At 39.0% G+C, this 13061-nt stretch overlaps 1 protein-coding gene across 1 annotated transcript; it reads right to left on the bottom strand.

Moving 5' to 3' along the window:
- Window positions 1-2491: 2491 nt before the first annotated feature.
- On the bottom strand, window positions 2492-7945 carry MTERF2 (mitochondrial transcription termination factor 2). The gene is made up of 2 exons (XM_070754834.1): window positions 7899-7945; window positions 2492-3777 (listed from the first exon to the last, which is right to left on the bottom strand). Exon 2 carries the CDS (start codon window positions 3740-3742, stop codon window positions 2561-2563), a length of 1182 nt encoding a protein of 393 aa, XP_070610935.1. The 5' UTR covers window positions 3743-3777; window positions 7899-7945; the 3' UTR covers window positions 2492-2560.
- Window positions 7946-13061: the final 5116 nt, after the last annotated feature.

The following is a 13061-nucleotide window of genomic DNA, read 5'->3' as shown; positions in this document are numbered from 1 at the left end:
AAAATAATCTAAAAAACCCCAATTTAAAGAACCAATCATACATACTGTACAAGCATACCACGTATAAATTCTATAAGCCTAGGGGGAAGGGAAAATTTCAATTCCCCCATGCCTGACGACAGAGGTGGATTTTAAGGAGCTTGCGAAAGGCAAGGAGGATGGGGGCAACTCTGATATCTGGGGGTAGCTGGTTCCAGAGGGTCGGGGCCGCCACAGAGAAGGCTCTTCTGGGTCCCGCCAAACAACATTATTTAGTCGACGGGACCTGGAGAAGGCCAACTCTGGGACCTAACCGGTCGCTGGGATTCGTGCGGCAGAAGGCGGTCCCAGAGATATTCTGGTCCGATGCCATGAAGGGCTTTATAGGTCATAACCAACACTTTGAATTGTGACCGGAAATTGATCGGCAACCAATGCAGACTACGGAGTGTTGGTGTAACATGGGCATACCTTGAGAAGCCCATGATTGCTCTCACAGCTGCATTCTGCATGATCTGAAGTTTCCGAACACTTTTCAAAGGTAGCCCCATGTAGAGAGCATTACAGTAATCGAACCTTGAGGTGATGAGGGCATGAGTGACTGTGAGCAGGGAGTCCCAGTCTAGATAGGGCCGCAACTGGTGCACCAGGCGAACCTGGGCAAACGCTCCCCTCGCCACAGATGAAAGGTGTTTCTCTAATGTGAGTTGTGGATCGAGGAGGACGCCCAAGTTGCGGGCCCTCTCTAAGGGGGTCAATAATTCCCCCCCCAGGGTTATGGACAGACAGATGGAATTGTCCTTGGGAGGCAGAACCCACAGCCACTCCGTCTTATCTGGGTTGAGTTTGAGTCTGTTGACACCCATCCAGACCCCAACAGCCTCCAGGCACCGGCACATCACTTCCACTGCTAAATGGATGTTTTGCAACATTCACATGCCAACTACTTTGCAATATGCTCCCTAGACACACCCATTGATTTCATAAAGTGTCTTTTCACTGATAGACATAATGACATAATGAAATAACCTCTCTCTTTTTTGTATTGATTCGATTGCATATCATTTAGCAATGAGCTGAAGAAACTTTGGAAACAATAAAAATTATTAAACTCCAGGGCCTCATCCATGACATTTCTATACACACGAGTTTCTTTTTAAATGCATGAATTTTCATGCAGTTTGAAATACTAAAAGTTATCATGCTTAATATTTAGGAAGAAAAATAGCATAGTTAAATAGACATTGTACATGCTACATGTACTTCAAATTCAAAGCCAGGCTTCTGTGTAGTTGTGAGATATGCCATTATGTTCCTTGTGTGTATATGTACTGTACCATGTTAATGACTCCGAATAATTTTAAATTCCACAGTATATTGCTAAAATAGATCATGCATATATATACTTGAGATCAGTGAAAGAAAAAGTTTATATGGTTACTAAGACTTGACACTGACTTGATGTCACGTAATAGTCAAATAGGTATTTCTAATTAGCAGGGATTACATATCATTTATGCATAATTAACCTACCAATTTATTAAATAAACTGAATATGTTGAATATATTTTCAATACGTTTAAATGTTATTTTAAATATTGTATGAAGCAAGCATATTATAACTTAAACCAATGCTGAGTACATCTTGTCTATCAGGACAGAAGTTTAAAACTTCATTCCCTTTCCTAAATAATCTATATATTCTGTTTGCAATCCTATAATACTCTGATACAAATTATATTGGAGTACTATTTCCTATACTGGAGTCACCCAGAGTCACCTTGTAAGGAAGATGAATGGCACAGAACTTTAATAAATAATAGGTTTTATGAAAAGTTAAAATGCTGAGTTTTACAAAAACACCTCTTATGATTAAAAAAAAGCTTACATCTACACAAGATATGCAGAACCTGGAGAAAGAAAATATTTATTTCCTAATTCTCAAGTGAAAGACCTTTAGATGCAAATAAATGTATTATTTCATGCAACATGAAATCCAATCATGTGTTAAATTTGTTTTGAAGAGAAAGTGAATCCATGGAATATAGGACTACCTGCATAAAAATCCAATTTCTAAGTATTTATATATTTATTTATTTATTAGATTTGTATGCCACCCCTCTCCGCAGACTCGGGGCAGACTCGGGGCGGCTAACAATAGTGAAACAACATATAACAAATCTAATATTTAAAATAATTTTAAAAACCCTAATTTAAAAAACCAAACATACAAACATACCATGCATAAATTGTATAGGCCTAGGGGGAAGGGCATATCTCAGTTCTCCCATACCTGACGACAGAGGTGGGTTTTAAGGAGCTTGTGAAAGGCGAGGAGGGTGGGGGCAATTCTGATCTCTGGGGGGAGTTGGTTCCAGAGGGTTGGCGCCACAGAGAAGGCTCTTCCCCTGGGTCCCGCCAAATGACATTGTTTAGTCGACGGGACCCGGAGAAGGCCAACTCTGTGGGACCTAACTGGTCGCTGGGATTCGTGCGGCAGAAGGCGGTCCCGGAGATATTACATCCAATTTATTAGAATTGTGAAATACAAACTGTCTTTTTATTAAGCAGGTTCTGGAAACTAATCATCAATATTCAAAGGAGCCACTGGATTATATATGGGTCTCTCATTTTTTGCTTGTATCTTTCCATAGCTAGTTTCAAATTCTTTTTTTGTTCCATTGAGATATTTTATAGTTCCATTCTTCAGACTGTATCCTAGGGCATTTAATTTCTTAATACGATATTGAATTATCTCTCTTGATAATTCTAACACAGCAGGCGACTCTTTAATTTGTTCTATAGAAATTCCCTCCTTCAATAGTTCATCTAGCCTTTCCTTCAGAACCGGAGCCGAATAATAGAGAAGTGCAGGACACTGCAATATTAGCTCTTTTAATTCTTGATCATTGCAGTTGAAGATGGTCTTTGAAAACAAGAGGCTACTCTGCATATTGCTAGGATTAAGTTGAAAAATAAATCCTTTGAGCTTGGATAACAGGCTTAAAACTTCAGAATTGGTGAATTGATTGTTCTGAAGAAACTCCAGGTTTTCTTGGAGAGTAGTAGAAGTATTTAATAAAATAAATGGATTCTGACTCAATAATTTCAGTAGCCAGTTTTTCAAATTTTCCTGTGAACCACCTAGTCTTAAATAGTTTCCCTGCAGAGTTTCTATCATGTGTTTATTCTTTTCGATAGGGTTGTAAAAAATATTTGATGCACTTGTTAAAAACCGACGGATGATAGCATTCTTCAGCCCCAGTTCTTTGAAGAATCTAATGTTGGCCTTCTGATTTTCATAATGTTCAACGTTAAAAAAAGCATCTGGAAATCGCTTTATTAACTCCACTAACTGCTTTTCATTTTGACAGACAGATAACCACAGATCTCTTTGACAAGTGATATTGGTAGGACTACAAATAATGGCTTCAGGACAGCCTTCAAACATATGTGCTATTGAAGGTCTATCAGCTCCAATTATTTGCAAAATATTAGTTATTTCTTTGATATATGACACCTCTTTTGACAGAACCCATGGTTTTAGCCTACGTATTTTCTTTATATCCACAGATAATTTGGACAGATTTTCCACAGTGATTTTATTCTCGTCTCCTAAAGAAGTATCAATGGCATATCTCAAATGCTGTAAAAAGTATCCATTCTTTCTTTGATACCAGAAGACTGATGGAGCTGCCAATATTAGGCAGGGCTGAGATTTAGCCAAAAAATGCATATAGAAATTTGGGACAATATGAGCCATCTCATTCTATGGTCAAGCACCACATCAGGAAAGGCCTGTAAGAATCAAAGCGTAAGATATTAATGATATATCAAATTAAAACTTGGAAAAAAAGCAAGAAAAACCAACTCACAATAATCGTAAGAATTCCAGATACACGACTAAAGTATGCAACATTTTTTCTCAATTTATGTTTATTGAAGCAAAAATGGTAATATAATAATGTAGCAGGCAGAACCTAGCTGGAAGACTATATATTATTAAATCTCATTATGACCTTTAATTCGGTGGAAGGGAGTATCATGCAGCAACAATTTTTGAACCAAGGCAACTCAAATTGAGCTAACTTACTACAACGCTCTCTACATGGGGCTACCTTTGAAAAGTGTTCGGAAACTTCAGATCGTGCAGAATGCGGTTGCAAGAGCAATTATGGGCTTGCCCAGATATGCCCATGTTACAACAACACTGCGCAGCCTGCATTGACTGCCGATCAGTTTCCGGTCACAATTCAAAGTGTTGGTTATAACCTATAAAGCCCTACATGGCATCGGACCAGAATATCTTCGGAACCGCCTTCTGCTGCACAAATCCCAGCGACCAATTAGGTCCCACAGAGTTGGCCTTCTCCGGGTTCCGTCGACAAAACAATGTCGTCTGGCAGGACCCAGGGGAAGAGCCTTTTCTGTGTCGGCCCCGGCTCTCTGGAATCGACTCCCCCCGGAGATTAGGACTTCCCCCACCCTCCTTGCCTTCCGTAAACTCCTGAAAACCCACTTATGTCGCCAGGCATGGGGAAATTGATTCCCCTGACTGTCCTGCTTTATGTATGGTTATGATTGTATGACTGTTTTTAAATAAGGGTTTTTATAACTGTTTTTAACAGTTATGTTTGTACACTGTATTGTTCTTGGAAGCCGCTCCGAGTCTTCGGAGAGGAGCGGCATACACATTGAATAAAATAATAATAATAATAATAATAATAATAATAATAATAATAATAATGTGTCCAAAATTCAGAATCAATGATTCCCGAGGAAATGAAATGTGGGTAAGTTACGGCTGCTTCATTGCTACTGATTGCTACTACACAACTACTACTATGATCACATGATCTTCATTTTGAACATTCCATGGCAGTTTCCCAGGCAGACTAGCAATCCTTCGCTCTACCCTACCCCAAGCAGCAGCCACAACTGCCTACTGGGGAGATTTCCAATGTTCCCTATCAAATCCCCACCAGGAAACTCAATGGGGAAGCTGGCAGGAAGTCAGAAACCACTTCTGCTACAGCTGCTTTTTTGCCCTTCCTTGGTCATTCTGTTTCTCTGCTTAAGGAAATACCTCTAAAATTATGGCCCAGTGGGGCATCAGTTATCTAGTGTCGTCTAAATCAGTGGTCCCCAACGTTTTTTCCACCAGGGACCAGTTTCAGCAAGACAATTTTTCTATGGCCCGGTGGGGGCGGAAAGGGGTGTGGTTGGGGGCGGGATTAAGCATGGGGGTGCTGGTCCTCCCCGCCCCTCTTTCCCGCCATCGCCCTGTGGCCGGCAGAACCTGCCTCCCAAGCCCTCTTGCCCAGCGGGAGCTAAGCGCTGGAGAGAGGGGGTCAGGCTAGCCCTCCTGCCTCCCCCCAGCCAAAAACGCAAAAGCGCCCCGCGGCAGAAGCCAAAAGAGGCTTGAGCCTCTCGGTCCTTCCCGCCCCTCTGTCCCGTCCATCATCCTGTGGCCGGCAGAACCTGCCTCCCGAGGCCTCTTGCCTGGCGGGAGGCGAAGCACTGGAGGGAGGGGGTGGCGGCATGAGGGCCGGCAGCTGCTGACTCCACGGACCGGTGCAACATGCCCCGCGGCCCGGTACTGGTCCGCGGCCCAGTGGCTGGGGACCCCTGGTCTAAATCCTTTATTTTCAAATAAGATTTTGTGATTGTCACACTGTTGATTAATGAATTCCTCCCTCATTGTCTCCTAAAATATTTTTGCCTATTTAATAAAAATCCTGAACTCCCAATTGCATTCAAATTATGTGAAAACTCACTTTGGATTGCAATGATATGTAGATGGTTAACTGCCATAAAGGTTAAATAGCAGCAAAGGTCAAAAGAGACATATTTATTTTGTTGTAATATACCTGAGTATTAAAAAGATTTAAACAATAACACTCCTGTTCTTTTATTTCCTGCCAATTGAGAAAAAAATATGAAAACAAATAAAAGAGCAGCAGCAACCATTACCATAGGAATAATGGAAAATATATCTTTTCTGATTGTACCATAGGTTTCTTCTTTTTGCCAATATTTTAAAGACATTTTCAGACTTTTTAAACTTTTGTATCATTTAATGGCATCATGCAATCTTTAAATGGGAAGACTTATATTTTTAAAAAATAAAATTTTCCTCGAATCAGACTCAGTTACTGATGCCTATGTGGGCAGGCTAACATAAATTGAATACAGTAGATTTTTTAATATATATATATAATTTTCATATCTATGTTTTGAGAGGTTCCTGGGGAATTTCCAGTTCAAATATTAAATACCCATTCCACTGAGTCATTGCGAGCATTTAATAGCAACCCCTAACAAGATGTATCAACATTGAGATTTCCGCCTTCTGTTTTTTATTAATTAAAGCATTTAAATTTTGCCCGTCAAAACGTTGATTGGAGTTTAAAACGGCAGCCGCAGATAAAAAGCCTCAGTGGTCCAGTGGTTAGAGTGCAGTACTGCAAGCTACTTCTGCTGATCGCCGGCTGCCAGCAGTTTGGCCGATTGAATCTCAGTAGGTTTAAGGTTGGCTCAGCCTTCCATCCTTCCAAGGTCGGTAAAATGAGGACCCAGATTGTTGGGGGCAATATGCTTACTCTCTGTAAACTGCTAAGAGAGGGCTATAAATCACTGTGAAGCAGTATATAAGTTTAAATGCAATTGCTAATGCTATAATAAACAAATGACAATGAATAGAATAGAATAGAATTCTTTATTGGCCAAGTGTGATTGGACTTTGAAGGAATTTGTCTTGGTGCACATGCTCTCAGTGTACATAAAAGAAAATATAGATTTGTCAAGAATCATGAGGTACAACACTGAATGATTGTCATAGGGATCAAATAAGCAATGAAGAAACAATATTAATAAAAATCTTAGGATACAAGCAACAAGTTACAGTCATACAGTCCTAAGTGGGAGGAAAAGGATGATAGGAATGATGAGGAAAAAGTAGTAGAAATAGAAGCGCAGACTTAGTAAAAAGTTTGACAGTGTTGAGGGAATTATTTGTTTAGTAGTGTGATGGCGTTTGGGGAAAAAACTGTTCTTGTGCCTAGTTGTCTTGGTGTGCAGTGCTCTGTAGCAACGTTTTGAGGGTAGGAGCTGAAACAGTTTATGTCCAGGATGTGAGGGGTCAGTATTTTCACCGCTCACTTTTTGACTGTGCAGTATGCAGGTCCATAATGGAAGGCAGATTGGCAGCAATTGTTTTAATAATTGTTTTATGTATTTTAGAATGGAATTCTTTATTGGCCAACTGTGATTGGATACACAAGGAATTTGTCTTTGGTGCCTATGCTCTCAGTGCACATTAAAGAAAATATACATTTGCCAAGAATCATGAGGTACAACACTTAATGATTGTAATGATTGAAGGGAGCCAGGATTGTTTGTGGTTGCAATGCGCCAAAAGTCCTAGCAAGGAGCTCGACGACACTAAATTTTGCGAAGGAAAGCGAAGCCTCTGGACACCCAGGACCCGAGTCTTGCCTTCCTTGGCAAACCTGCGTGAGCTTTTGGGGCGAACGCGCACAAACATTCCAGGCGCAAGGGTAGGCAAAGTTGGCTCTTCTATGACTTGTGGACTTCAACTCCCAGAATTCCTGAGACAATCATGGTAGCTCAGGAATTCTGGGAGTTGAAGTCCACATGTCATAGAAGAACCAACTTTGCCTAGGGAACCGAACTCCACGCAAATAGAGCGCATCTACCCTTGGTGAAAATGCAATAGGATCGCTTCCTGCTTGTCTAAGAGCGGCCTGCCTCGATCCCGCTTGCCTAAGAGCGGCCTGCCTTGACCCAAGCAAACTAGCACCCCTTGTGTCCCCACCCCACCCCTTGTTCTTTTGACCCAGCACCGCCATCCTCCCCTCAACAATCCCAGAGGTTCCCTCGCCACCGACCCTCCTTACCGCAGAAACGAGATTGCTGGCGTCACAGGCCGTGTTCCTGAGCCATACCAATACCCGAGTTGGGGGGGGGGGTTACGATGGTGGAACAAACCATTTCCGAGTAATCCTTAGTGGCTGCGTTCTGATGCTTTTTAAATGGTATATTCTACGGAAGCTATTCAGACGACGTTTTAAAAAAACTTTTACACGATTTATTCTAATACTAATTTTTATCTCTAAAAAAGTAGTAGTTTTTAAACCGAAATGAATAGATACATTGAAATAGACACTAATAGATTCAATAGAGCACGTAACAGATTCAAACTAAATGTAAATAGACTAGACTAGACTAGATAGACGAGAATAGAATAGAATTCTTTATTGGCCAAGTGTAATTGAACATACAAGGAATTTGTCTTGGTGCATATGCTCTCAGTGTTCATAAGAGAAAATATACATTTGTAGAGAATCATGTGGTACAACACTTAATGATTGTCATAGGGGTCAAATAAGCAATGAAGAAACAATATTAATAACAATTTTAGGATACAAGCAACATGTTACAGTCATACAGTCCTAAGTGGGAGGAAAAGGGTGATAGGAATGATGAGGAAAAAAGTAGTAGAAATAGAATGCAGACTTAGTAAAAAGTTTGACAGTGTTGAGGGAATTATTTGTTTAGCAGAGTGATGGCGTTTGGGGAAAAAACTGTTCTTGTGTCTAGTTGTCTTGATGTGCAGTGCTTTGTAGTAACGTTTTGAGGGTAGGAGTTGAAACAGTTTGTGTCCAGGATGCGAGGGGTCAGTAAATATTTTCACAGCCCTTTTTGACTCATGTAGTATACAGGTCCTCAATGGAAGGCAGATTGGCAGCAGTTGTTTTTTCTGCAGTCCTGTGCTGTTTTGTCTCCATCCAGCTCTCCTTGTCATTCTCCCAGGAAGGAAGGAAGGAATCAGGACTTTCTCATTAACAAAATTCCTTGCTCCCAATAAAAAGTTTTCACCTCATTCTGTATTGTTGTTGAAACGGAACTAGCAAAGCGTGGTGTCACTCCCACAAAGGCTTGTCTATACTTTACAAAAATGATCTCAACAACCCTTAGGATGTTTGTAAAGCAGCCGACCCGGATTGTATTGTGGGTTGCTTTGTTTATGCTGAAGAATAATTTCACAGACGTACATTCGGATTGCAACATAAATTTGGCTAATAATTTAATCAGATGCATTTCCTGTTGTTAGTTAGTTAGTGTTTACGTTGCAGCATCTTTATCTACACAGTAATGTATGGAATATCTTAGGAGCAAAAGTGAAGAGAACTTTGTTATAAAAATGTATACAATCAGAAAAATAATATAGAAAAGGAGCATGAGGTTATTAGAAGTTTTACTGTTTTTGTGTGGTAGGATGGCTTTCCATGCCTGAAGAAGTGGCAGCATGCCAGGATTTCACAATAAGAATCAATTCTAATTAGAATTTCCATACAGGAATTTAGTCCATGCTGGTTTATTTGGACAGGGGAAATTTCATAAGCCTATGCTGCAATTTATTATAATTTAGGAATGCATATTTTAATGCTTTTGTCATAACAGAAAAAATAGAATGGAATTCAATAAGGCAAGATCCATAATGATCCTATCCACCTCAGAAGCTGTTCAACTTTAAAGTTCCATTTACCCATTTATTTTCATCTAGTGTACTGTATTTGCACATGTGCCTTTTAATTTCAAATAAATTTACTATAGAAGTATACAGACTTTTTTTACACATGGCTGGAAGTTTTACTTAACTCCATAGCTTTCTAAATGTGCTGAACTTTATTTGAATCTTTGGGGAACTGTGGCCCACTATCTGACAAGGGAAATGAGAAACGTTTGTATCATAATGATCCAATGGAGCCACCAATATTCCATTGCAAACACATCAAACGATCCCAAATTGTTCAGTGATGATGCATGGTATTTTTCCATGAGCTATTCTATTATGTGATAGGACTCCAATATGCAAATCGTGCAAGGTTTACTCTGTAGATTGCAATTTAAAACTGGCTTTAGTTGGCTCATTTCACTGATACTGTAAAGCATTCATTGGAGCCTCATTTTTAATTTGCATTAAAACAAAATAAAAGTTTCCTTTCTGAATCCATCAAGCATACAGCTTCGTATATAACTTCCTAATTTTAAAGTAATACACCTTTAAGCCAATGTAATAGTCACAATACTAGATGTAGATATTCTAATTATCATAAAATTTAATTGAATAGGAGATGCAAAAAAATTAGACTATTGGGAAACTTAAAAAGAAACATACGTATAAAGGTATATAAAGCATATAATTAAAAAACCCACAGAATGCTAGCACCACTTTGTACTAACGTCATAACACAACATAAGATAAGAAAATTATAGGTTTTATTATAGTTCAAACTTTAAGATAATTTCATGTTTAGATATTTCTCCTTCGTGTTATTTAAATAATGTTAGCTGTTTGGTATCATTATATTTAGTCAGTTCTTGATTTCTGTCACTGACCAGTAGATGTTAAATTCAATTAACATCCTTGCTGTTTATTACTTGCACAGCCAAATATTAAAATATCTTATTCCTAGAATTGGATTGGAAATCCATAACTAGAAAGAAGCTTCAGAATTATTATTTTTTCTCTGGTGGAACAGTCTACCAGGGCATCCTGGTCTACCCAATTATGGAACGAAGAAGCACACTGCTTCCATTTTCACCTTTCAGCCCTAATTCAGGGGTTTTCACAGGCAATTGCTTGAAAAAGTAATAAGGGGAGACTAGCATAGATCTATTTCAAGCTATTTATGGTGTGTAGCTCTTATCAGCTAGCCATACCCTTCTGAGTTTCAAACCCAGGGTACTTATATATTAGGTAGATGTATTAACCTCTAAGCTACAGGTTTTCCTTGCTTTGTTGGCTATGCCAGGGAAGAGATTAAATGTTTTTTCTCCGGTCTATCAAGGCAACCTAATGTACCCAATTATGGGACGGAGTATAGTGCTTCCGTTTTTGCCAGAATTATCCAGAATTATTCTTATTAATATTTCATGTATCCTATGTAAAATTGGAAATTATTACTATATCTTGACCAAAATCATCTAAGACATTTTGCTTGCCTAGTCTATTGTGCTATTAGCACAATAGAGTCCATATTTTACATGCACTAAAGGCAATAGGAGTAGGAATTGAATCTTTGTCTATTTTATGCAGTTTGCCCAGAGGTGTCTGAATTTAATTCTACAAAATTCATTTCTCTGAGCTGGGAGTGAAGACCTACCATTACAATTACAATTTAAAAGCAATCGAATGAAATAGGCAGATTTTAAATAAATAGTCTGAAAACTATTTATTTAGTATTCTCCTTTACCCCAAAGGAGCCCTAGTGCTATTTCATTTGATTTTAAGAAGGTAAGACTTCCTGAAAATTGGAAGTGTCCAGACTCCAGATGTTGTATGTCTTCAAATAAAGAATTCTACAAAAATTGAAAAAGGTTGCATACTCATGTCTGATGACTGCCCACAGTAAGTTAAGATTGTTGAGCTGGTTTGGGAGTGGGATGCGATAATATCCATACGTTCCATTAAATCAGAAATAATAAAAATGAAACAAACCAACATATGTACAAATAAACATACAATATGGTTTTCTGGCTGTGCATTCCTATCTTGCCCCTCAATGTTCAGCAGGTTGAATTTACAGTACTGTATAGTTGAAACTACTCAGCTGAAAACATTCAGTTGAAAATATGGGAAGCTATTTCCTGGTCTCCCTTCCTTAAATTAATCTTAGATCAATTTCTTTTTCAAAGTGGAAAGTACTAGGGTTTTATGGTGGCTTTATAATTATTAATTACTGTATGTTTCAAATGAAGTGGCTAAGCAGAATTCCACAAAGTGCAAAGTAAAGTATGTGGGGTAATATCATATTATTTTGCATAACACAACTTTTACCACTGCTTTTTCCAGTGCTATCAGGATAATTATCCAAAGGAGACTGATTTCCAAAAAGTAAGAAAATGACCCCATATATGCATATATAAAATATATTGTCATAATATAAAAATCCATTCAGCAAGCAAGTACCAGAGTGCATAACACCAGACATATCACCAGAAGGAAAAATCACAAAACTGTATCCAATTATTTTGACTATGTCATGCAGGGGAATTCACTGGATAATGCTGTTATGTTGGGAGCTGCGTGTGGCTCTTTCATCCCTCTGCTGCAGCTACCTGTGGCTCAAAATATGTGTCTCAACCATTAATATGTGATACCTGCCAACATGCAATTTATTGAGCTTTTCGATGTCTGGTAGGTCAACCATGGATAAATCTAAGTAAATGAAAGTTTTAGAAGAAAACAGAACATTTATTCATTCATTCATTCATTCATTCATTCATTCATTCATTCATTCATTCATTCATTCGATTTTTATGCCGCCCTTCTCCTTAGACTCAGGGCGGCTTACAACATGTTAGCAACAGCACTTTTTAACAGAGCCAGCATATTGCCCCCACAATCTGGGTCCTCATTTTACCCACCTCGGAAGGATGGAAGTCTGAGTCAACCTTGAGCCGGTGATGAGATTTGAACCCCTGACCTACAAATCTACAGTCAGCTTCAGTGGCCTGCAGTACAGCACTCTACCTGCTGCGCCACCCCGGCTCTATATATTTAACTCAACTATACAGTGTTCCCTCGCTTTTCGCGGGGGATGCGTTCCGAGACCGCCCGCGAAAGTTGAATTTCCACGAAGTAGAGATGCGGAAGTAAATACACTATTTTTGGCTATGAACAGTATCACAAGCCTTCCCTTAACACTTTAAACCCCTAAATTGCAATTTTCCATTCCTTTAGCAACCATTCAGATTATTACTCACCATGTTTATTTATTAAAGTTTATTTAAAAAAATATTTATTAAAGGCAGATGAAAGTTTGGCGATGACATATGACATCATCGGGTGGGAAAAACCGTGGTATAGGGAAAAAACCCACGAAGTATTTTTTAATTAATATTTTTGAAAAACCGTGGTACAGTATAGACTTTCCGCGAAGTTCGAACCTGCGAAAATCAAGGGAACACTGTATATGCTAGTTCTGTGGCCGCTCAGAAAATAGTCAGGCACGGGAAGGGTTTTGTGGCTCCCAGTGTTTTCTTTTCTGTGG

The sequence above is a fragment of the Erythrolamprus reginae genome, chromosome 6 (genome assembly GCF_031021105.1).
Source record: "Erythrolamprus reginae isolate rEryReg1 chromosome 6, rEryReg1.hap1, whole genome shotgun sequence".
NCBI lineage: Eukaryota > Metazoa > Chordata > Lepidosauria > Squamata > Dipsadidae > Erythrolamprus > Erythrolamprus reginae.
This window is presented reverse-complemented; position numbering and strand designations above follow the sequence as displayed.